Source organism: Perognathus longimembris, chromosome 1 (genome assembly GCF_023159225.1).
Source record: "Perognathus longimembris pacificus isolate PPM17 chromosome 1, ASM2315922v1, whole genome shotgun sequence".
NCBI lineage: Eukaryota > Metazoa > Chordata > Mammalia > Rodentia > Heteromyidae > Perognathus > Perognathus longimembris.
The window spans coordinates 56,463,809-56,490,279 of NC_063161.1; the positions used below are offsets into that span (position 1 = coordinate 56,463,809).

Sequence of the window (26,471 nt, forward strand, 5' to 3'; positions counted from 1 at the left end):
GTGGAGGTAAGCGTCTCAGTTCCTGCCTGGGCTGCTTTGAATTCTCTCTGTCTGCACTGAAACTAGAGCTTGAACTCAGGGCCTAGGTGCTGTCTCTGAGCTTTCTCACTAAGGCTGGTGGCTCTACCATTGAGCTACAGTTCCTCTTCTGGCTTGTGGATGGCTAATTAGAGATCAGAGTTTCATGGATTTCCTTAGTGGGCTAGCTTTGGACCATCATCAGCAGATCTTAGCCTCCTGATTATCTAGGATTAAAGGCATGAGGCACTGGTGCCCAGGTAATATCTTAAACCTATGAATTCAACTTAAGAAACTCTGGAACTTGCAGGCTACAACATCCCCAGAGATTCAGCTACTCAAATCATTACCTCAGGTGGAAGTCGCTTTCACACCCAGAATGGTGCTTGCCTGACCATGCTAATCTCAGCACACCAGCTTCAAAATCATGTCTAGTGACAAACTACTACCCATTGGGATCATTATCAACTGATCAAAAATACCAGCAGATAACACCTCATGGAAGGGACCGAAGGCATGTCTAGCCATCTGTTTTGGTACTCACGCCAAGTCAGAGCCATTCTGGAAGGAACTTCTTTATGTTGCCTAATTTACATCCTTCCAGTGGAGCCTTTGGATCATTTTAGAGCATTCCATTTTCAAACTGTGGTACACAGATGTGTTCTATATGAGTTACAGCATTAGATCAAGTCTTAGGGTTTTGGTAAACAGTAAATGAAATAACACATGTCCAATATCAGTGTCTGGCAAATAAGGGACATGCCCGTGTGCGCGCGCACGCACACCCACACCTCACTCACTGTAGGTATTAGGCCTCTCAGTCACAAATTATATAAATGTGATTCAAAATAGTTTAAGCAAAAAATGAGAGGAGCAGGAAGAGTATATAATGAATTATAATATTATTCCTTAAAACATTTTTTGGTGATACTACTGGGACTTGAACTCAAGGCTGGTGCTTGCTGGACTGGCACTCTACCACTTGAGCTGCCAGCCAAAGTATACAATGAAAAAAGGAGCAACAATGATCAGTGGCTTTCAGGAATGACTGGATCCAGGATGTAAATAATCTTTAAAGGAATGCTCTTCTCTAACTCCCCTTTTCCCTTCTGTCTTGCATTTTTTTAAAAAGACAAGCTTCATTAAGTATAAAGGGCAAGATAATAACTAGCAGGCCCTGATGGGGAAAGACGAACCTTTGCTACCTGGAGGAGGTTCCTGGCTGGTCAGTTCATCATCAGAGTTTTATTGTCAAGCAAGGTTCCAGAGCTGTGACTAAAGCAGTGACCAAGACAGAGAAAACCGCTGCCCTCATGCAACTTGCTCTCTGATGGAAGTAGAGTGCTGTGGTTTGAGTATGTTTTGAGGTGCTGAAAGTTGGGTTCTAGGTGTGGTGGTGTTGAGGCCATACCACCACAGAGTGGGGGCTTAGTGTAAGGGAATCAGTTTGTGATGGGCATCACCTTGGGAAGGGATTCATGCAGTTCTAGAAGAACCTGAGGTGCAAAGAGAAACTGGTTATAGAAAGAATGGGCCCAGAGCCTGATGCTCTCTGGCACACAGTCCTATCACATGACCGCACCTTTTCTTACTCGTGTCCAAAGGCCATCCACCATGTTTTTTTTTGTTTTTTTGTTTTTTTTGGCCAGTCCTGGGCCTTGGACTCAGGGCCTGAGCACCTTCCCTGGCTTCTTCCCGCTCAAGGCTAGCACTCTGCCACCTGAGCCACAGCGCCCCTTCTGGCCGTTTTCCATATATGTGGTGCTGGGGAACCGAACCGAGAGCTTCATGTGTAGGAGGCAAGTGCTCTTGCCACTAGGCCATATTCCCAGCCCCCATCCACCATGTTTTGAGCAGCCAAGAAAGGGGAGTGGTCCTCACCAGAGATAGAACTGATGGGACCACCCAGTCTTAGACTTTCAGTCCCCCAAATTTCAAACTTAATAAGCCTCTTCTATAAGGTAACAGGCCTCAGGTATTTTATTACAGCCATAGAAGCAGCACTAATTACAGAAGGGATCTGCCAGAAGAGGAAGAATGTTAAAATGATGCCAGAGAGATAAAAATGTTTTCTTTCAAGACCGGGTGCTTGAGACTCCTGGCTATAATACTAGCTACTACAGGAGGCTGAGATCTGAGGATCATGTATGGGAGGCAAGCACCCTACCACTAGGCCATATTCCCAGCCCCTTGTATAATCTTTTTGGGGTCCATTTCTGTGATATGTCTTCTGCTATAACTTTCTGGTGTTTTGTTTGTTCATTTTTGCAGGATTAGGGAAGGATTCGGGACCTTTCCCTTGCTAGACTATGACTCTAGTACTAGACAATACTCTAGTACTAGAGTCATAGTCTAGCCCTCTTTCTTTGTTTTTGTCTGTATGGGGCTTGAACTCTGGGCCTGGGCCCTGTCCCTGAGCTCTTCAGCACAAGGCTAGCGCTCTCTCACTTCAGCCACAGCACCACTTCCAGTTTTCTGGTGGTTAATTGGAGATGAGAGTCTCATGGACTTTCCTGCCGGGTTGGCTTTGAACCACAATCCTCAGGTCTCAGCCTCCTAAGTAGCTAGGATTACAGGTGTGAGCCATAGGCACCTGACATATCTTTCTATTTTTTAAAGTCATCTCTCTCTTTTTTTTTAAAAAGAGTATTTTGAGATTAAACACACACACACACACACACACACACACACACACACACACACACACACACACAGAACTCAGCACTTTCCTCCATGGCTTCCTTCCAAGGAGGATGCTAGTTACTTAGTAAAATGCTGCAAAAACCTGGTAATTTATGACTCATTTAAAAACTACTCCTCTTAGTAACTTTGATTCTTTTTCTCTGTTACCTCCATACGAATGAAGGTCTAGAAACCAAGGTTTTTGCAGTTCAGGATATGTGGCCTAATATGAGAAAATCTTAACCTTTACCAGTCTCCAGGGAGGGAATGTTTTCATGAATCATTTTAGGCTGTTTATGAACAAAGTGTGTGTGTGTGTGTGTGTGTGTGTGTGTGTGTGTGTGTGTGTGTGTGTGTGTGTGCTCAATAGTGGGGATTCAACTCAGGGCCTTTCTCTTGCTTGACTTTTCAAGGCCAGCCTTGATCCACCTGTCTTGATCCACTACTTGATCCACCTGTCTACCACTTGATCCACACATCCAGCTTCAGATTTTTGCTGGTTAACTGGAGATAAGAGTCTTTCCGGTCTGTTTATCTGGACTGGCTTTAAATAGAGCCTGTATCTTTAGATCTCAGGCTCCTGAGTAGCTAGGATTACAAATGTGAGCCACTAGTGCCCTGCTTCAAGTTTAGCTTTGCATGACTGTGAAAGTTATCTGGGTCCTTTGCCCTCATCTGAATCATCCTGATATACCATTTTTAATTCAAGATTGATTCCATAACAAGAAGATCATCAGTGTACACAGTTGCATTTAAATTTGGCCCTGGTCTAGTAGATCTGTATTAGAATCCACTTTGAATAAATTCAGAGTTGCCTGAATGTGTGTGTTGGGGGAGGGGGCTGGTTGCCATTCTTTTATTTATTAAGTAATATTACAAATGATGGGACCAGTCCCAGCTGTTTTTTCTCAGTTTAGTCTGGCTTTCATTGGTCTCCCTATCAGTTCTGCTCTGGTTCACATCTTTTGTTAGGCCAGTAATTTATTTCTTTAATCCGGATATAATGGCCAAATGGGTCATTTGGCTCAATCAGACCCCATCGCTAAATCTTGGAATTAAACAAAAATGGATTTTTAATGGAAAAACCTCATCAGCCTAGTGCTCTCTGCCCCTCATTTTGGCAAGGACTCGCCCTGCTTGTACCTTCCCATGACTGCTGGACCCAAGTAAACTGAAGGATGGCAGCCCCCTGGCCTGTGAAGGGCATCCCCATTCTCGGATTAGTCTTAATGGGGGGGGGGGCGTGACTCCAGAAAGTCCTCCCCACCCCCCAAAGGTGAATAACTTTACCTTTGCATTCCAGCTATCTGCTAACAAGTCTTCCCTACACTCCTCTTCCTCCTCCATGTCCTCCTTCTGCTCCTCCGTTTTCTTCTTTGTTGGTGCCCATACTGGGGCTTGAACTCAGGGCCTGGGTACTATCCCTTAGCTATTTCTGATCAAGGCTAATGCTCTACTACTTGAGCCACAAATCTTCTTCCAGCTTTTTGCTGGTTAACTGGAGATAAGAGTCTCATTGCCTCTTTTCCCTGGGCTGGCTTTGAACCTTGATCCTCAGATTTCAGCATTCTGAATAGCTAGGATTACAGGTGTGCATGCATCACTGTGTCACCAGCACCGGGACCTTTTGCATCTTGAACTGGGGCACCATCCTGTTGCCACCTTTTTAGTTAGGAAAGGGATAGAACTTTTCCAGGGACAAGATGGGTGTTCCCACTAGGCTTTGTCTGTTCTTCCCTCCAGCTGAGATCCTGGTCAAGCCTGGAGGAGCCGTGCCCAACTTCCCTTCCCCCTCTTCCCCATTCCCCCCTCCCCAAATGTAGGCGGAGACGACAGGCTGCCGCTCGGGCTTGTTTTGTAAACCTTGCAGGGCGGTGGTACTCAGCATCTTGAAAGCCCCTGGCCCACTGCCCCCTCGCCCCCAAAGCAAAGATCCAGGAGGCTGCGGGTGGGGTGTCCTGTAGGTTGGTTGGGTGGAGACGCGTAGTGATCGATCCCCCAGGGGTGCGCTCCCTTGCTCCCTCCCTGCCAGGCTGGGCGTCACCCCCTGAGCCTTCAGTCTCCACCCCACCCCACCCCCAACCTGTTCGGGGCTGGGCAAACGGACGTGACTGGCAGGAGAGTGGGTGGATGCGTCCTGGCCCCGTGCGCAAAGCCGGGGGCCCCCCGGAGCGCGCGCGGACCCCCGCAGCCGCAGCCGGAGGAAGGCGGAGGGTGGGAGTGCGGGGGGCGCCGGCCGCCGCTCCGATTGGCCGCTCCACCGCTCCCCTCCCGGGCCGCGCGCCCCCTGCCCGCCTCCCGCTCCCCGCGGCGGTGCCCACGGGACCGGGGACGCGCAGGGGCAGGACCGCCTCGCCGGCCCGCACCCGACCCTGGGGCGAACGGGGATCCCAGGCGGAAGGCGGGCGCGGAAACCCGGGGTCCCCCCACCCCACCCCACCCCGGAGCCTCCCGATCGCAGAGAGGCGGGGCCCACTCGGACCAACAGCCCGCACCCGCCCCTCGGGCTGGAGCCGGGCGCCCCGCGCGCCCCTGCGGTACCTGCAGCCGTGCCATGCGGAGAGCCGGGACGAGCCGAGGGGAGCCCGAGGAGCGGGGGGCTGCGGGGCTCGCTGCGGTCGCCGCCGCCGCTGCTTGAAACTCCCCAAAGTTGAGAGGCAGCGGGAGGCCGCCGCCCGCCGGGAACCGGGGGACCGGATCGCGGCTGGAGCCGGAGGGAAGGACCCGGACCGACAAACGGACCTGGGGACGCGACGCCGCTCGGCCGCGGAGCCCGGGAGCTTCCCGCTCCGTGAGTTGTTCCTAAGACGGTGACTTCTTCGGCATTTCCGTTTAGTTGTTTACAGGACGCGGTCGCCTGTTTCTGTGCTCCTTGGAGGGAGCGCGCACAGGATGCATGCTTTTTTGTTTGTTTGTGTTGTTCTTTTGTTTTTCTTTGTGCCAATACTGGGTCTTGAACTTAGGACCTGGATGCTGTCCCTTAGCTTGTTCACCCAAGGTTGGCTCTCTACCTCTTGAGTCACAGCTCCATGCCCAGCGTTTTGGTGGTTACTTAGAGATAAGAGTCTGTTGGACTTCTTTGCTGCTGGTGGCTGGCTTCGAACTGCAATCTTCAGATCTCAGTTTGCTGAGGAGCTAGGATTACTGACAGGAGCCACTGGTGGTGCCAGGAAGGACGCACACTTCTTTAGAATTTGTTTTTTTAATAAGAGAGAGAGTGCACCCTGAATGTCCATAAGCAGGAGTGATCTAGGAGGACAAATTCTTTTTAGCAGTAACACAACGATCTGGAGCCTCTCAACTTGTAAGGAAAGCTGTTTCAAAAGTTCCTGGGAGTGTGGGTGGGTGGGGGGTATGGTATGATTCCTAAGGGTTAACTCACTGAATATTTATGTCTTTTCCACCCTTAAAGAATATTGTTTGCCAGATTGGTGGGAGGCTAAGCTGGTGAGAAGACGCCTGGCAGAGACCCGAGGTGACCAGAATGTCTGTGAGGCCACACACACCACCCACCCTTCTTGGAGCCATCAGACCTGGGTGCAGAGAGCTGCTATGTTTGTTGGTGATCACGCTGGCAGTGAGCCGAGGTACTTCCGGGGTCTGCCCCACAGCTTGCATCTGTGCCACGGATATTGTCAGCTGCACCAACAAAAACCTCTCCAAGGTGCCAGGAAACCTTTTCAGACTGATTAAGAGACTGGATCTGAGTTATAACAGAATTGGGCTCCTGGATTCTGAGTGGCTACCAGTGTCATTTACCCAACTGAACACACTAATCATACGCCATAACAACATCACTAATGTATCCACGGGCAGTTTTGCCACCACTCCAAATTTGAAGTGTCTCGATTTATCATCCAATAAGTTGGAATCCGTGAAAAGTGCAGTGTTCCATGAGTTGAAGGTTCTAGAAGTGCTCCTGCTTTACAACAATCACATCTCCTGTCTTGATCCTTCAGCCTTTGGAGGCCTCTCCCAACTACAAAAACTCTACCTAAGTGGAAACTTTCTCACCCAGTTTCCCATGGATTTGTATGTTGGAAAGTACAAGCTGTCAGACCTGATGTTTCTAGATGTCTCTTATAACCAGATCCCATCCCTACCCATACACCAATTAAGTGGAGTGCCAGGAAAACAGCTGAGGGGACTCTACCTTCATGGAAACCCATTTGTCTGTGACTGTTCCCTGCACTCTTTGCTGATCTTTTGGTATCACCGGCACTTTAGCTCCGTGACGGATTTTAAGAACGATTACACCTGTCACCTGGGGTCTGACTCCAGACACTCCCACCCGCTGCTTCTGATCCAAGATAGTGTTATGAATTGCTCTGACAGCATTGTCAATAGCTCCTTCCACGTCCTTGGCTTTATTCACGAGGCTCATGTTGGAGAAAGGCTGATTGTCAACTGTGACAGCAAGATTGGTAATGGGAATACGGATTTCATCTGGGTCAGTCCGGATAACAGATTACTGGAGCCCCATAAAGATGTGGAAAACTTTCACGTGTTGTACAATGGAAGTCTGGTGATCGAAAGCCCCCGTTTGGAGGATGCCGGGGTTTATTCCTGCATCGCAATGAACAGGCAGCGCCTGTTAAATGAAACCGTGGATATCACCATCCATGTGAGCAATTTCACTGTCAACAGATCCCACGCTCATGAGGCGTTTAACACTGCATTCACCACTCTCGCCGCCTGTGTGGCCAGCATCGTTTTGGTCCTGTTGTACCTCTATCTCACACCGTGTCCGTGCAATTGTAAAACCAAAAGACAGAAAGCTATGCTAAACCAAAGCAATGTTCATTCCTCTATTCTCAGTCCTGGTCCGGCTAGTGATAACTCGGCAGAGGATCGCAAGGCAGGTAAAAGAGTCGTGTTTCTGGAGCCGCTGAAAGAAACTGCGGCCGGGCAGAATGGGAAAGTCAGGCTCTTCCCCAGTGAGACCTCGATCGCAGCCGAGGGCATCTTAAAGTCGGCTAGAGTGAAATCTGACTCTGATTCTGTCAATTCTGTTTTCTCAGACACACCCTTTGTGGCAGCCAATTAATTGTGTGCCTGTACTTGTGGGCCATCGTAGTCTCATCTATCCATATTGTCCATAACTTGTCCTGCAGGACAGAAATAAACAATAAATAGCAGGATAGTGTGTGTGTGTATGTGTGTGTGTGGTGTGTATGTGTGTGGTGTGTGTGGTGTGTTTGTGTGTGTGTGTGTGTGTGTGTGTGCCAGTCCTGGGGTTTGAACTCAGGGTCTTGGTTGCTGTCCCTGAGTTTTTCCACTCAAGGCTAGCCCTCTACCACGTGAGCCACAGTTCCACTTCCCACTTTTCTTCTTTTGGTAGACAATTGGAGCTAAGTGTCTCATAGTTTTTCCTGCCTGGGCTGGCTTTGAACTGTGACCCTCAGGTATCAGCCTCTTCAGTAGCTAGGATCACAGGTTTGAACTACCACCACTTAGCTGTTGTTGCCATTTTTGTGAGAGAAAAACCAAATGATGTCTTCAGACGGTTGATATGAAATGAGATACATAACTTTGGTTCCTTAGGGTGTGGGAGAAAGGTAAGGTTATTTTTCTATTTATTTATTTATTTTTTTAGTGCTTGTCCTGGGTTTTGAACTCAGGGCTTTGTAATTTCCCTTAGTTTTTTTTTTTGCTCAAGGCTAGTGCTCTACTACTTGAGCCACACCTCCATTTTTGGCTTTTTGCTGACTAATTGAAGATAAGAGTGGCATAGACTTTCCTGCCTGCTTTGAATTGCCATTCTCAGATCTCAGTCTCCTGAGTAGGTAGAACTACAGCTGAGTAGCACTGGTACCCAGCCAGGATTATTATTATTGAATGTTTCAGTTTAGTATTTATCATCATTGATGGTTTCAAAGCTGGCCTGGAAGGAGATATAACTGATATTATCCTTCTATTCAGAATTCTTAAAAGAAAAAAAATCCATGTGGTATTTGTGTTGTTTAAAGTAGAGATTTTGCTAACTTACAAGGACAAAAGTTGGGAGTTATTTTTAAAAGAAAAAGTATTAGTAGTGCTCGATTTTATTTTTATAAGATTTAGGGAGAAAGAGTCAAGCAGTGATGATTTATAGAGCCTAAAGTTAGATCTGGGAATTCCTCAGTTGAGTTTAAACAAACTACACTGATGAAATTTACTGGATAAAATTTGCATTTTCCATGGTATTAAATAATGCAAGAAAGGAACCTATGTTTGTCTTATTTTTCACTCTGTAATGTACCCTTGTACAAAAGATCTCATGAAACACATAAAATCATCATTATTTTTGGACAAGATATGTGTCACCATCAGAATGTTTAGTAACTTCCTAAACCTTTGCTCTATCTGACTGATACTTGTTCATTTGTAAATCTGAAGTTATATGAACTGTGAAATAGACCCAAGTGTATTGCGGCTTTAGACATTTAAATCAATGCAAATATTTGTAGTTATCTGTGATTTGATGTTCTGTTTTGACTACTTAAAAATCCATAAATCTAAGATGTTTCATGTGATTAGATTGTTCTATTTTTTGTTAAGCATCTACTATAGCAAGTTATATCTCCAAAATTCTTTTTTATTGCTTTCCTTGTGGTGTGAGTACTTGTGTTTGAACTTAGGGCCTCGTATTCTGGCTTGGATGTTTTTGCTCATGGCTGGTGTTTTACCACTTGAGCCACAGCTCCATGTTCTCTCCACAGTTCTTGTTGCTACAGTAGAGTTTCAGAGGGAGGGGAAGGCTTTGTTCTAGTCTAGAACAATTTCTATTTTATCACACTTTATACTCTGATACCATGAGGTACTTCAACCATTGAAGACTTTCCAGTCTCTAGCGGGAGGTAATCCAGTCCAGTTGACAGAGCTTTCTGCTGTTGCATAGCAGCTGGATGTTCTTGGTTTCAGACACAGTGATGTTTAAAGTTCCTTCCTATGCTTCAGTGGATGACTTCCTTGTCTCCTGAGAGCCATCACGACTTCTTCATTGGTGCTGTTTGCTGAGGGAACCCTGGGTTGGGATAAGGGTAGACAGAAGAGCCAGGCATTGTAGAGCTCAGAGACATTTCTGTGCTTTAAGCCCCATTGTTTTCCCATCAATGAATCAATGAATGCTGCTCAGAGAGACTTGTGGATAGTCTGAAGATGAACAGTTAGTGACAGGGAGAGAAGGAAAGCCCAGTTTAGTATTCTCCTTGGAGAAGAGGCCCATAGAGAATTAGCAGGAGCCCAGGTGGCCATGGAGAAGGAGCCAGACAAGAGTAATCGGATAAGAATAATCAGACAAGGGTAATCAAACAATGGCAAGGGAGAGCTGGGGACACGCTGCATGGGGGGAAGACAGAATGTTTAAAAGATGAGAATGGTAGGAGTGACACACATTGTCAGTGATATGATGAATCACTGACTTTGGTGATGCTGGCTTGAATGCTGTTAGTAATAAAAATAGTGGATCTGTGGTGAGAGTTCCCTGGGCTTTGTGGTAGATTCTGATCAGCAAGGGGTTATAGAGCAAATGGCTAGGAGGAGTCTCTGAGGAAATGGCTGCAGAATTGCTGATCCCCTAGCCCCAGATTCTTTCCTCTTTGTATGGTGTTAAAAGAGTGACTCATCTGTGCTGGGGGCTTAGATCTGCAATCCTAGCTACTCAGAAGGCTGAGGTCTGAAGATCCCGGTTCAAAGCCAGCTGGGGAAGAAAAGTTCATGAGACTCTTATTTCCAAGAAACCAGCAAAATGCCAGAAGTGGAGCTGTGACTCAACTAGTAGAGCATTAGCTGTAAGTGGGGAAAAAGCCAAGGAAAAGCATGAATGAGGCCCTGAGTTCAAACCCCAGAAAAGTATATAAGCAAACGAATAAGTAAACGTGACTACCTGTGCCTTGGACCCTCATCTCTTAGACAGGATCATTCTGAGAGCCAAAGAAAGGTGTCACAAGCATGGTATCCTAGCTACTGTCATTAACATGATGAGGTCGAGCTCAGCAGTTCCTATCTCCTCTGGAAGTACCTGTCTTCACACATAGAGAGACGCAGGCTCAGAGGCTGTGATTTTCCCAGGAGCTTTTGGACTCAAGGAAAAGCTTGAGCCATGGAAGCTCCTAGGCAATAAGAATGCCTGCCTTCACTGTGATTTTCGAAGTGTAATGGAGCTGGGACCACGTCTTAGCACAGCTTTCATTAAGAGCATCCCTCAGGGCTGGGAATGAGGGCTGGGAATGTGACTTAGTGGTAGAGCGCTTGCCTACCATGCATGAAGCCCTGGGTTTGATTCCTCAGTACCACATAAACAAACAAACAAAAAATCCAGAAGTGGCACTGTGGCTCAAGGTAGAGTCCTAGCTTTTGAGAAAAAGAAGCTCAGGGACTGCTCAGACCCTGAGTTCAAGCCCTAGGACTGGAAAAAAAAAAAAAAAAAACAACAAAGAAAAGAAAAGGAGAGCAACCCTGATTTGTGTCATCTCTGGATAGGATCTTAAAAGCCCTCCCAGTCCTTGATCTGAGAAAATGATTATGGCCTTTGCTAGGAGAATCCAGGCACTGGTTGATTTAAAGGTGTACTAGAGGGGAGTTTTGGTGCCAGTCCTGGGTCTTGAACTCAGGGCCTGTATGTTATCTCCTGAGCTTTTCACTCAAGGCTAGTACTCAACTCTTTGAGCCACAGCTCCTCCTCTGTTTTATTTGCTGGTTAATTGGAGATAAGAGTCTCATAGACTTTCTCATAGACCTGGGCTAGCTTTGAACTGCCATCCTCAGATTTCAACCTCTTGAGTAGCAGTGGACATGAGCCACTGGCACGTAGTAGTCTAACAGGGCTGATCCTAAACACTGGTGAAAAGACAGGATGGGCTGAGATAGTAACTAAAGTCCTTGTAATCAAAACAAAACAGGAGAATACTCAAAACACAACTGTAGAGCAAACACAGGAAGGAAAAATGGTGGAACTGCACCACCCCCATAGAACTGAATGCCACGGTGTGGATCCCTTCAGTTCTTCCATATATCAATTTTTTAGTAGGAGCCTGATCTCATGTATTTTAAATATAGGAACCACAATTAGTTTGTGCTTTATAAATTTATCTCACTTTAAAATTTTATATAATTTTCCTTCCATGCACCAACCTGGGTTTATGTAACTGGATTGTTCTAAGCTACTCTGTATTTTTTATAACCTAGCAGGGAGAGGAGGAAGACACATTCGAGAAATCAAGCAATGATCACAGGTAGGAAATTTCTTCAGGCTTTTAGAGAGCTTTTCCACTATCAGGAAGAAGGCAGGACTGCTATTTTCTGCATGTTAACATGTATTTTCTGTGTGTTAACATATGTATTTTCTGTATGTTAACATATTCTCCAATTAATATCGAGTCAAAATTAATCTTACATAGTTAGATTTATAAAGATTGCCTAAACTTTCCTCCCTCCCTCCCTCCTTCCCTCCCTCCCTCCCTCCCTCCCTCCCTCCCTCCTTCTCTCCCTCCTTCCTTTCCTTTTTATGCCAATACTGGGGCTTGTGAACTCAGGGCCTGGGCACTGCCCCTTAGCTTTTGCATTTGAGCTACACCTCTACTTCCAGATTTTTGTTGTAAATTAGAGATAAGAATTTCATGGACTTCTCCTGCCTGAGCTGACTTTGAACTGTGCTTCTCAGATCTCAGCCTCCTGAGTAGCTATGATTTAGACATGAGCCAACAGTGCCTAGCAAGATTTTCATAGTTTTGCTCAACTTCCCCCCTGACTCCTTTCACTTCTGGCTGAGGTACATTGCAATATATTTAGTTTCATCTGCCATTGTTTGAATTATTTGTGCAGAAAGATCATTTCTGTTTTTCTACCTAAGCTTTTTTTTTTCTGAAATGTTCCTCAGAAAGGTATGTAGGTGAATTTTTTTAGGGTAGAGACCTAAGAATCAGATGCACTGTCAGTTCAGATTCTGAAAAGACATTTGGGTCATCCTGACAAGTTCTGTTGAAGCACAATGCAGGGCTGGAGGCATGTGTGGCTCAGTTGGAAGAGTGTCCACCTAGGAAGCCTGAAGTCCTGAGTTCAAAGCCCAGAACCAACTCTACCACCAACAAGCATCTAAAATACAATGCAGCCCAACATCCTCTATTATTGTGGGTGTTTCTTAGTCCATTTCCATGGCTGGATTCTTGTCGCCTTCCAGAGTCATCCAATTTACCTGGGCTCTGACAGTAGGTAGGCTGAAAGCCAAGGCATGGTAAAATGGGGTATGCTCCCAACCAGAGACTAGATGTCTGGAGGTTTTGGCAGAGCCCCCCCAAATTTGCCATGCAATTCAGGTTGAAGTTTGACCATATATTTCAGGTTCTATTTTGGTGAAAGACATGCTGAAGTAGGATTGTGGAGGATTCCGTATTTTGAGACAAGGTCAAAATACATTATCCTTACTTGCTAATGGATTTAGTCATAAAAAGAAAGGTTTTAGTCCTCTAATTTTTTCTACTTTATTTAAACAGCATGGTTTACTGACACTAAATGAGCCCAGAGTAAATTATGGTTTATGATGTCTGATTCGTAGTTTCCTAAATTATGAGATCTGAAATTACTTTGAGATGATGGCATCTTTGATTCTTTCATCTTAAAGCTACTTTTAGTTTGAAAACAGCTACAACAGATCAGGTTTACAACAATGAACTTTGAAATACTTGAATTTGATTAGATCATAGTAAGGGCCTTATAAGGGCCTTGTACTCTTACTTAGCTTTTTTTTCTTTTAACCAATGCTGGTACTCTACCACTTGATCCATATCTCTACTTCAACCTTCTGGTAGTTAGTTGGAGATAAGAGCCTCACAGAGTCTCTTGCCTGGCTGTCTTCAAACTATGATCCTCAGATCTCAGTCTCCTAAGAAGTGAGGATTCATTTTAATTTAATTATTTTTTTTGTGCCACTCCTGAACTTAAGGCCTGAGTGTTGTCCCTGAGCATTTTTGCTCAAGGCTGTACCACTTGAGCCACAGCTCTACTTCTGGACTTTTGCTAGCTAATTGGAGATAAGAGTCTCATAGATTTTCCTGCCAGGTCTGACATTTTTTTTTTTTTTTTTTTTTTTGGCCAGTCCTGGGGCTTGGACTCAGGGCCTGAGCACTGTCCCTGGCTTCTTTTTGCTCAAGGCTAGCACTCTGCCACTTGAGCCACAGCGCCCCCTCTGGCCATTTTCTGTATATGTGGTGCTGGGGAATTGAACCCAGGGCCTCATGTATAGGAGGCAAGCACTCTTGTCACTAGGCCATATCCCCAGCCCCAGGTCTGACTTCTAACTTCAGTCCTCAGAGCTCAGCCTCCTGAGTAGCTAGGACTACAGCTAATTTTAATATTTTTCAAGTTAAAAAATTAGCTAAATTTACAGTGTAAATGTTCTATCTAGGGGTGATTAGAAGAATACTTTTAAATTTCCAGAAGACAGGTTGAGAATTAAAAGCTCATGGGAGATTTTTCCAAATAAATAAAAAAATTTCAGAGTAGTTTAGACAAGGCAGTAGCTCCACTAGCTTATTTGATTAAAATTATAAAGTAATGTTAGCAGAGTTTTAAGTGTGTTTACAGAATGATAGGATAAATAGGCCCCACTGTTTGGTAATGGCTAGAAGTGGTCAGAAGACATTTATTGAACATTGTTAGATATCATAGAGACCATAAATTATATCTATCATCTATAGACCATAAGTTTGACCACTTGAAAGAGTAATCAAGCAAACCTAAAGCAAGTCAATAGTCAAGTTGATTTGCTTCTAGGTACTGGTGGTTTTACATCTGTAATTACTAGCTACTCAGGAGGCTAAGATATTGTGGTTTGAGGCCATCCTGAGTAGGAAAGTCCATGAGACTCGTATCTCCTCCAATTAAATCACTAAAAAAGCTGGAAGTGGAGCTGTGACTCAAGTGGAAGAGTGTTAGCCTTGAGCAAAAAAGCTAAAGGACAGTGGCCAGGCCCCGAGTTCAACTCCACAGAACCAGTACACACACACACACACACACACACACACACACACACGTTAAACAAGTGTCCCAAAGGAGCCTGTGGTAAAGGAGACAGGTTTTTTTTTTTTTTTTTTTTTTTTTTTTTTTTTTTTTTTTGCCAGTCCTGGGCCTTGGACTCAGGGCCTGAGCACCTTCCCTGGCTTCTTCCCGCTCAAGGCTAGCATTCTGCCACCTGAGCCACAGCGCCCCTTCTGGCCGTTTTCCATATATGTGGTGCTGGGGAATCAAACCGAGAGCTTCATGTGTAGGAGGCAAGTGCTCTTGCCACTAGGCCATATTCCCAGCCCAGGAGACAGGATTTGAACCCCACTTTTGTCTGGATCCAGAATCCAGTTTTTGTCTGTGCTCAAGTTAAAGTGTAGTACTGCTTATCTCCACAAGAGGGCACTGCTTAGGTGTCCTTCACCCTTTTCTCTCCTTTCATCTGGCTGGAGGCCTTTCTTTAAAAAGTCTGGTTTTGTTTTCAGAATTCTACTGTGCTTTGTCATCATAGTGTTTCCCAGACTTGGCAGCCCACTGCTTTGGCCCATTCTATCAGTATTGGCATCCATCTATCTATTTATCTATCATCTATCTATCTATGTGTCAGGCTTGGGGCTTGAACTCAGTATTTTTACTCAAGGTTGGCACTCTACCACTTAAGTCACCACTCTACTTCTGGCTTTGAACTGCATTCCTCATATCTCAGCCTCCTGAGTAGCTAGGATTACAGGCATGAGTCACTGGTGCCCCAGTACTGGCTTTATCATTTTTGTTTTTCAGTACCAGGATTTGAACTCAGGGTCTTGTACTTGCAAAGCAGATGTTCTAGCACTTGAATCACACTCATAAGGCTTCTTCTTATAGTCCCCCTCCATAGCCCCTCCACTTCCAGAGATTATATGCCTTCTATTTCTTTATCCAGATCCTAGAACATAGTAGTCATTCCTTCACTTATTCCTTCAACAGCAGTATTGAATACTTAGTATATCGTGCCAGTCCTTGGGGATTAACCCAAAGATCCACCATGATTAATCTGTTCCCAAGAATTGAAGAGAGACAGAAATATAGTTTTATCACAAATAAAATGCCCTGATATAGACATGCTCAGCTAGGGAGATAAAAAAAAAATATATAGCCTTGCATCAGGTGCCAGTGGCTCATACTTGTCATCTGAGCTACTCAGGGGGTCAAGATCTTAGGATCACGGTTCAGAGCCACCCTAAGCAGGAAAGACTGCAAGACTCTTTTCTCCAGTTAAGCACCAGAAAAGCCAAAAGTAGAACTTAAGCTCGAGTGGTAAAGTGCCAGGCTTGAGCTGGGGGTAGGGGGAACTGCTAAGGGGTAGCATCCAGGTCCTAAGTTCAAGCCCCAATACTGGCACACATACCAGCAACAACCAAACAAACATCTCTGGATAAAACTAGGGTAGAGGCTCAGAGGAGGGCTGTTGATTGACAGCAGCTCTGTTGTGTACAGCTGGACAAGCACATGGAGGGAAAGTCATCGTGTTCCAGGCTCCAGGCTCCCATGTGAGCAGGCCTGAGCGCAGGTGGCCACTGCTGTGGTATATAGTCATGTCCATGTGTATTTTCATCACTGGGCCCTTTGAATGGGCTCCAATGTAAAACTCTCCCATCTCTCATCCCTCTATCCCCCTGCACTGACAATGTGACTTACATTCCTATTTCATGGCTCTTCAAGGAGGAAATATGCTACATTGACTTCAATAATGCAGTATATTTTTGCTAGGCTATAGAAAGAGTTAGAAATATTAGCTTCTTTTGTGAGACAATGTGGCTATTAACCAAGTAATGATGAAATAATCCTTTTTAATTCAGTTATCACTCTATAGACCAAGAAATGTCTTAGAGCAAATGCGTACTCAAGCCTCACTGTAATTAAATTTACATGGCCAGGCCAGACGTTGGCTTGCCTAAGCCAATTTTGTAAGAATGAATGATTTGGATGGGAAGAGAGAGAAATATGTGATTTTCTTTTCCCCCAAAGGGAAAAAATATCAGACTAGTGGGTAGAATTAAATCACAACAGTACAGGACCTTATACTGAACATTTAGATGCATTTTTGCCCAATCTTGATCTGGTTAAATATTCTCCAAAGTGACCAGTCACCGGTGGCTCACACCTGTAATCCTAGCAACTCAGAAGGCTGAGATCTGAAGATCACAGTTCAAAGCCATCCCAGGCAGGAAAGTCTGTGAGACTCTTATCTGCAATTTACCATGAAAAAGCCAGAAGTAGAGCTGTGGTTCAAGTGGTAGAGCACCAGCCTTGAACAAAAAAAGCTAAGGGACAGTGCCAAGGCCAGGAGTTCAAGGCCCAGTATCTACACACACACGCATATCGCACACACATGTACACATGCACACACACACACTTTCTCCAACGTAATTGTGGTTGAGCAAATCTTTTTCAAAGTCTCATCTGGTAGAGCTATTGTACACTTTTAAAAAAATCAATTTTTTTCAATTGTATTTCATTTTTCCAAAGAAAATATCTTGCCACGGGAAATGAAATATCTGTGATGTGAAAAACCTAAAGGAAGTTGTTTGTAGCTATTTTTAAATTTATTATAAGTTTTTAATATTCATATTTAATTACAACCTTAGGGATGCCCTCAGCTTTCAATCTGACCTACTTCAATCCTCAATGGAGAAAAAAGAAAAATTCTCCCCTTAGCAATCCTTTATAATAACTTTGACTTTTTCCCTAACCCAGAGGAAATTGAGAGCTTGGACCTTGGCCAGCTTTATGAGGAGACCTTTGTGTTAATAAATCTTATTCATTTTAGGATTCAGTTGGAAAGGCCTACCATTAATTATCCTAGATCACCTGTAAATAGGACTTTAATTAGCTATAGTATACTGTGATTTGAGTGACAAAGGTTACTTCTTTTTCGTATTTAATTGGCCAACATTAATCATGTTAAGAATTTGGCAGGTTTTTGAAAATGAAATAATCTATAGCACCATACAGGGCCTCAGATTCTTCATGAAAAGACCTGAGTCAGGCATTGCTCTCTAGGGAGTCTCGCCTTTGTTTTCCTCGTCCTGGGGCTTGAACTCAGGGCCTGGGTGCTGTCCCTGAGCTTATTTTTGCTCAAGGTTAGCACTCTGCCATTTGAGCCACATCGCCACTTGTGGCTTTTGTTTGTTTCCCTGTGATTAGTTAGAAACAAGAGTCTCATGGACTTTCCTATCTGGGCTGGCTTTGAACTGCAATCCTCAGATCTCAGCCTCCTGAGTAGCCAGGATTACAGGTGTGAGACACCGGTGCCCAGCATGGATTCTCAACTATTAATGATAATTAATAATTCATGCTATTTGTTACTCAGATTATTTAGTTTTAAGTATCGTATACTGAGCTGAATAATGGTGCCGTGCCTGTAGTCCTGCTTACTGAGAGTCTGAGATCTGTGGATTGGGATTCAAAGCCAGTCCAGAAAGGCAAGTCCGTGAGACTCCTAGCTCCAATTAACCATCCTTCAAAAAGCTGCAAGTAGCAAGTAGAGCTGTGGCTCAAGTGGTAGAAGGACAGCCTTGAGCAAAAGCATTAAAGGACTGTGACTTGGCTCCGAGTTTAAACCCAAGTACTGTCACACACACACACACACACACACACACACACGTACTGTATATTAGAGGAGGTACGAGTACTGTCCACTCAATCAAGAATCCTACACTTTATTTTTATGTGTTTTTGCCAATCCTGGGGCTTGAACTCAGGGCCTCAGTTCTGCTCTGAGCTTTTTTTTTTTTTTTTTGCTCAGGGCTCGTGTTCTACCACTTGAGCCACAGCTCCACGTCTGGCTTTTTGATGGTTAATTAGAATTAAGAGGCTTTCCTGCCCATTCTGGGATTCCAGCTACTCAGGTGTGAGCCACCAGCTCCTGGCCGCCATACTTCTTTTGAATTTAGGGATAACATGATTCCTGCCAGACAATGAAGCCTCTTTCCACAGGGTCATAAGATTTTGAGGAGATGTAGGCAGAGGTATTTCTGGGAAGTTTTCCCAGGCTTTATCTTCATTTCTTCCACTTATTTCTGAAAATTGATGAGAACACCTGCTTCATGCATATTGTTTGTTATGAAACTACCTTAACCAACGCTCTCTGCTATAGACCCTGGCCTTCCAGCCCGCCCCACATTCTTTCTTCAAAGCATTTTGAGCCCTTCAAAGTGCCAGCAACTGAGCACTTCACTAAGAGTCATGCCAACTGTTTCATTATAGTTGATCCATAAATGCCTTCTCAATCTTTCCCACGATCTTCCTGATTTCAGCCAAATGATAGCTCCTTTCTTCTATCTCTCTGTGTGTGGTTGGTACCAGAGCTTGAATTCAGGGCCTCGGGGCTGTCCACTAGCGTTTTTCACTCAAGTCTAGAGTGCTACCACTGAAGGCACAGCTCCACTTCTGGCTTTTTGCTGGTTAATCAGAAATAAAGGGTCTCATGGATTCTGCCTAGGCTGATTTTGAACTGTTATCCTCAAATCTCAGACTCCTGAGTAGCTGGGATTACAGGAGTGAGCCACCAGCATCAGCAAAGGCAAGGATTTTTGTATTTTATTTGCCTCTCTTATTCCCAGTGCTGAAAGCAGAACGTGGGCCCGGTGAATCACAACTATTTATGGGGGAATGAAGGCGTGTCAGGAAGGAGCTGGGGGTCTGCCTCGGGTGTGAACACTGAAGTAAGGTGGGGCATGAGGCCCGAGACCAGGTTGATTTCCATGGGGCATGTTTTCTGCTCTGCCCTCCCACTGGTGACATGCTTGTCCAGGCCCCAAAGAGCCCACGGAGGGCGCTCCCATTTTCAGGGATGAATAAGCCACTTCGTCACCCCTGAGTATCTGGCTGGCTTGCCTGTCCCCTGCTTGCTTAGGGTGTCCCACTGGAGTTTGTGAGCAAGTGTCACGGTGGCTGCAGGAGCCGCAGGAAGCCCTGTCTGGGCCCTGCCAGCCTCTGCCCACAGAGCAATGCCAATTAGCGCCTGTCAAGGGCCTGAAGAGGATTCAGACAGGGTTTGAAATGCTCTCGGGCCGTACGTGGGCCTGACACAAACTTAATAAGCTGTCGGTATCCTTCGGAGCCGTCTGTAGGCATCTAGTGCTGACAGGCGCCGGGTCCTGTCTGCTGCTTTGAACCAGCAGTGCAGGTTTGCCATTCACTCCGCCATGGGGGGCCGGCCCCTCCCGGCAGCTCACCACTGTGGAGGAGGCTGTGTGGTCTGGCAGCCCAATTAGCCCATCTCCCAGCCAATGTGTAAAATCTTCTAGTAACTTCCAGTAAACTTCCATGGCAGCGTGTTTTCTGACTGTGCCCTGCTCAGAGGAGAAAGCTGCATTACCCCAGAGAACATGGAGTGGAAGAAGGAAGCAAAGTGGAAGGAGGTGTGTGTGTGTGTGTGTGTGATGCCAGATTTCTGGTCCCCAAAGACCACCAAGGAGCCTATACCAATACAAACGCACAAGAGTCTTTATTGCAAGCTCGAGCCTAGACTCCCAACTGTCACTGACACAGTGGATCAGGATTGAGAGTCCTGACCCTCAGATAGGCAGGGTTTTTTATTGTGATTACAACAGGGGCAGGGTATTTCCAACTTGGCAGATACTTGATCGGATGACCTTTAACAAGCAAGTCTTGTCCTATTTCTATTGGCTATCTACCCTTTCAGTTATCTATTTTGGCTTTGAGATCAGGAACTGGCCTCGATATCAGGAATTGACAACAGGTGGTCACATAGCACTGACGCAGAGGGTTAGTGCAGGGGGTAGAGCAAGTCACAAATGGGATAAGCAAGCTGTTTACAGAATCAGAATATGCAGTCAGGTTGACCTAGTACCAACTTTATTTTAACAATTGTGACCATGTTTTCCCATTACCACTAAGCAAGCTTGAGCGGGCTAAAACAATCCAGTACTCAATCATAAGCAAACCAACCTGACAGTTACCATGGCATTTCTACTACTATTATGGTTATTTCTATAGTCTATGACTATGATCATTTTTTACTGTCCGTTACCATGGCTGCTACCCAGGTACAGAGGTGAACAAGTGCTCCCTACATTTTTAAATGTCAAACTATAAGAAACTAGTCTCACAGGTGGGGGTGCAGCCCTCTATCATGGAGTTATCACCAGAGTTTAGAAGCTGTTATAATTTTTTTTTTTTTTTTTTTTTGGCCAGTCCTGGGCCTTGGACTCAGGGCCTGAGCACTGTCCCTGGCTTCTTCCCGCTCAAGGCTAGCACTCTGCCACGTGAGCCACAGCGCCGCTTCTGGCCGTTTTTTCTGTATATGTGGTGCTGGGGAATCGAACCTAGGGCCTCGTGTATCCGAGGCAGGCACTCTTGCCACTAGGCTATATCCCCAGCCCCAGAAGCTGTTATAATTTTAACACTAAAACTTATATTTAGTTACTCCAGTGTTCAGGTCAGCCCTATCAGGGGCTCTCAGGACTCCACAGTCTCCCTGGGGTACCATGCCAGAGGGAGGGAGACAGTCTTAAAGGACAGCAGTTTGGGGTCAGCTTTAGAGACAGGTGGTAGCTGTTTCTATGAAACGGTTGATGGTCATAGCCCACGATGTTCCCCAGAGCTGTTGCTTTTCCAGCCCTTACCTCCACGTCCCTTAGCTTTCCATGAGAGCCTACGTAGAAGATCCCCCAGAGGGAGGAGAAGGAGCCATACCACTTCCGGGAAGAAAGGCTTTTTATTTATTTATTTATTTATTTTTTTAAGTAAACTATGCTCCATATTATTGTGGGTTTTTTTTTCTTATTTATTGTCAAAGTGATGTACAGAGAGGTTACAGTTTCATACATTAGGCCTTGGGTACATTTCTTGTACTGTTTGTTACCTCCTTCCATATTGTTAAAAATGCATTTTTGTCAGGCACTGGTGGGTCCCGCCTGTAATCCTCATTACTCAGGAGGTTGAGATCTGAGGATCATGGTTCAAAGTCAGCCAGGGCAGGAAAGTCCACAAGACTCTTATCTTCAATTAACCAGCAAACAGCCAGAGTGGAGCTGTGGCTCAAGTAGCATAGGGTAATCTTTGAGCAGAAAATCTCAGGGACAGAAGAGGCCCTGAGTTCAAGCCTTAGTACTAGCACAGAAACAAAATGTACTTTTGGGGTTGGAACTGTGGCTCATGCTGTAGAGTCTGGCAAGCTATAGCCTGGCAAAAACAAGGTCCTGAGTTCATATCCCTATACTGCTAAGAAAAAAAATTTTTTTTGTAGTCATACCATTGTCACCTCATCAAACTAATTTTTTACTTTTTTTTATGCCCAGTAGTTGGGCTTTAACTCAGGGTCTCAGTTTTCTCTTGGTTATTTCTGCTCAAGGCTGGTGCTCTACTACTTGAGTTATACCTCTACTTCTGGCTTTTTGCTGGTTAAAAGGGAGACAAGAGTCTCATTGTTTTTTCCTGCCCTGGTTGGGCTTGAACTGGGATCCTCACATCTTAACTTCTTGAGAAGTTAGGATCACAAGTGTGAGCTACCAGTTCCTGACTTCTAAATTGCTGACCACTAACAAGTAAACCACAGATAACATGCCAATCAGAACGGAGTGGTTAACATTTATGGAGCATTAACTAATTCCTGTTTCAGGTGTATTGCGTGAGTCAAGCTTTGTAATTTTCAGAACAACACTGAGTTAGGATTTCTGTAGTCCCCTGATCTAAGAGCAAACTGAGCCCAGAGAGATTTAACAATGTGTCCGGGGGTACCTCAACTGGGAGACCACAGAGCTGGGATTCACACGAGATGCTTCCTGTAATCCGGACAACACACCGAAGTGAGACCTGTTGCCCAATGTGCATCCAAGAAAATGGAAGGAAATTAATTAGCCACTGAAGGCCCTGTGGCTGAGGAAGTAGGACATCAAGATCAGAGCCCGAGTGTCTGGCTTCAAAGAGCTTCGCTGTGCTTCCTGGGGAAGGCCTACTGGTTTGTGATTCATTATTAATATTCTACACCAGGAATTATCGTTAACTACTTCCAGATCTTACTCTGTGTTGGAAGGGATCTTGTCACTTTAACTTCATTACAAAAATACAATCACCAAAAAAATAAACAAACAAAAACACACAATCACTAAGCCTCAGTGGCTCCAGGCTATGCCTAGCGACAGGAGGCTGAAATCTGAAAATGGCGGTTTGAAACCAGTCTGGGCAGAAAAGTCTTCAAGACTCTTCTTTCCAGGTAACTACCCAAAAGCCAGAAGTAGCGTTATGGCTCGAGTGGTAGAGCACCAGCCATGAGTAAGAAAAGCCAAGCAAGTGTGAGAGGCCCTGAGTTCAAGCCTCACTATGGACACACACACACACACACACACACACACACACACACACACACGGTGCTTTAGTGTCTGAGCAGCTGTATTGTGGAACGACTAAGAGTGATTGCTTTTGGCTCTGGAGAGTTCATTTGTGTGCCTGGCACAGAGCCACACTCTGCTTAAATACTTGCCAAGAAGCATGCCACCCCTTCAAGGGAGGCACAAATCCACCCATTTTCAGATGGGCAAATTATCTGAGTTGTGTGTGTCTGTGCGTGCTCACACATCAGTCTTGGGACTTGAACTCAGGTACAGTTCTTGAGCTTTTTTTTACACAAGGTTAGCACTCTACCACTTGAGCTACAGCTCCACTTCCAGCTTTTTTGGTGGTTAACTGGAGATAGAGTCTCACAGACTTTCCTGCCTGGGCTGACTTTGAACCTCGATCCTCAGATGTCAATCTCCTGAGTAGCTAGGATTATAGGCATGAACTATGGGTGCCTGACTTTACATGAATAATCTTGAAGAGTTTCTTTGATGAGAAGGAAGAGTCAGACTAGGGTGGGAACTAGAGAAGTAATCAGAGAAGCAGCGCTGAAGGTTGGAACTGAGATGTGGAAAGGGAGATGGAATAGGGTGGTCACACGTAGGAATCACGTTCTCAGGTTGACCGGTAGATAGGTGCCTGCTAAGGTGGCACACAGAAAAAGGCTCATGTGACTCATTGCTTGGGCAATTCAGCAAAAATTGGATCCAGTTTCCAAGATGGGGAATATGTTAGAGAGAGGAGAAAGTGAATTTTGTTTTCTGGACATGCGGACTAGTGCATCAGGGAAGAAACATTAATTCCCTGGGGCTATGAAGAAACAGTTGAGCTAGAGATGGAGATCCTGATCATCAGTACTTAGGAATAGAAGCCCTTGGAGTGGTCAAGCAAATCAGAGAATGTGTGCCCAGAGAAGAGGAGAAAAGAAGAGGAGGGGAGGGGAGAACAGCACAGTATAAGGGAGGGGAGAGAAGGGGAAGGGAAGGAGGGGGAGGAGAGAGACAGCAATGTTTAAGCAAAGGGAATGTTGGGGTTCTGGACACCCCCTTTCTCCCCCCACGGGGAGAATGGTAACCACAAACTCTATGAAAGAGCACTCACCCTGGCCCTCCGCCAGCGGAAGGCCAAAGGCGTGCTCACATGGGCAAGCGCTAAGTTGAGGACGGGTTGCTGAAGCTTCCCCTCCCCCCAGGCCCCCCACATGTTACTGAGGGCGGAGGCGAAAAGGAAGGCATCAGGGACACGCTGCGGTGGTGGAATGCGTCTCAAAGACTTTAATATGGAAGGGCACTTATATAGAAGTAATGGCGGGAAAGAAAGGGGGCTGGCCAAAGGGTCAGTCATAGGCTAGGGGTCACGTTCATCAAGTGACATCACGAAACTTCCCTTTGTGGGCGGGACAACCCCATCATGGTGGCACGCACGTGTTCACCTCCCAAGGGGTGGAGGCCAGAAGGTGGGAGGGACTTCTATTGTCCCAAGGCTGGTGGAAGGGCAGTCTTTCCCAGGCCATAATAATCCCCAACAGGGAAGATCAGGAAACAGAGAGGCCAAGATTGGCAAGAGGAAAAGCACAGGAGAACAGTCCCATGCTCACCAGGGCCAAATACTTCAAAGAGATTAAGGGAGAGAACACCTAGAAACATGGTCCCTAGATTTCAGAACAGGTGACCTTGGCAGATGGCTGAGGAATGCACGAGAGAGAAGGAAGGCAGGAAGTGCAGAACACAGAGAGGGCTGGCGGATTGCGGGAGGTGTGGGCATCACTCACACTAAGTGGGACAATCCAGTAGAGGACAATATGGAGGGCTGGCAAACACAGGGGCTGAGGAAGGAAGTGAAGGCCTGATCCAACTGGAAGGAAGTAGGCCAGGAGCCAATGGGAAAAGAAGAGGATCTGCATTCCTTTGTGAGAGGAAGAAGATGCCTGTTGACATGGCAGGATTTGGAGGATGGGCTGGAAGTGGAGGAACTTTTCCTGAGAACCCCAGCTTTTCAACACAATAGGAAAATGGGGAGGAGCAGGAGGCGGTCCCATTGTTTTGATATATTGAAGGCAATGGGTGTCAAGGGTACTCACGTTGGAGACAATACTACATACAACATTTGTGTGATTTTCCTGCCTCCCCCACCTGCCCCCAGGAGTGCCCAGGAGGGAAGGTATAGAGGAGAGAAAAAGACCCTTCAGCAGTAAGACTAGGAGCCTGGAGTCTCCCCATGGCAGTGTGATGCAAGAATGAGTGGACAAAAGGTGAATTCGCTAATTAGCTAAAAGGCTAATTAGCTGGGTGCTGCCAGCTCATGTCTGAAATCCCAGCTACTCAGGAGGCTGAGATCTGAGGACCATGGTCAAAGCTAGCCTGGGTAGGATCATCTGTGAGACTCATCTCCAACTAACTACCAAAAACCCAGACATAGAGGTGTGGCTCAAGTGGTAGAGCACCAGCCTCGAGCATAAAAGGCTAATGAGGGCACCCAGGTCCTGAGTTCAAGACCCAGAACTGACACCCACACAAATGCTTTCACATTTAGGCTTGTGATGGAAACACTGAAATAAAATGCTGGCAGCATTAAAAAAAAAAAAAAAAAAAAAAGGACCCAGTAGGGTTTATTTTAGGAAGGAAAGAAAATGGTTCTCCCTTTGTGGATCTGACAAGACTTACTGGAAAGGAAATCTTTGCTTTGCTCAGTGTTCAGCAGCTCATCCAAACATTCATATATCATAAAGTCAGAAATACTGGTCTTCTACTTTCAAAACCAATTACGAGATAAATGAGCGAAAACATTCTGTAAATTGAAATGCATGTTGTGGGAGGAAGGGCTCTGTGGAGCGCACTGGGCCCATGGTGAGGTAGTTTAGGACTTTATCCCACCACATGACTTTTCTCTTGGACGGGGCAGGTAAAGATGAGCCACAAAAGATGCTCAGAGCATCAAGCTCAACCAAGATACAGACAGGGAACATGCACACTGAGAGGTGAGAGGGTCCAAGAGCGTGGCGGGTGGACAGTCCATCAACGCAGATGTCAGCACTTGAAAGGGGCCTTGAAAGTTCTGTCACTCAAGTGGGGAGTTGATGGCTCACACGTGTCATCCCAGCTACTTGGGAAGGCTGAGCTCTGAGGATTGTGGTCCAAAGCCAGCCTGGGCAGGAAAGCTCAGGAGACTCACACCTCCAATAAACCACCCAAAAGCTTGTTGTGGAGCCATGGCTCAAATGGTAGAGGATTAGCATTGAGCAAAAAATGCTCAGGAACAGTGCCCAGTCCTTGAGTGCAAGCCTGAGGACACACACACACACACACACACACACACACACACACACACGAGTTCTGTCACTGCATGGCTCAATCACTCATCCAAGGCTCTCCTCGCAGAGCTGGAATTGAAATCTAATGGCCCCAGATTTCCAGTTCCAAGTGTAGAGAGCTGGTTATAAAAAGGCAACA

The 26,471-nt window shown here is 45.7% G+C and overlaps 1 protein-coding gene across 1 annotated transcript; it reads left to right on the forward strand.

Moving 5' to 3' along the window:
• Nucleotides 1-6,134: 6,134 nt before the first annotated feature.
• Nucleotides 6,135-7,854, forward strand: Amigo2 (adhesion molecule with Ig like domain 2). Its single transcript, XM_048350848.1, has one exon. It carries the CDS (start codon nucleotides 6,185-6,187, stop codon nucleotides 7,745-7,747), a length of 1,563 nt encoding a protein of 520 aa, XP_048206805.1. The 5' UTR covers nucleotides 6,135-6,184; the 3' UTR covers nucleotides 7,748-7,854.
• Nucleotides 7,855-26,471: the final 18,617 nt, after the last annotated feature.

Excerpts from the sequence above, each read along its gene's own strand:
- Amigo2 (XM_048350848.1), top strand. The coding sequence starts at position 6,185 with ATGTCTGTGAGGCCACACACACCACCCACCCTTCTTGGAGCCATCAGA.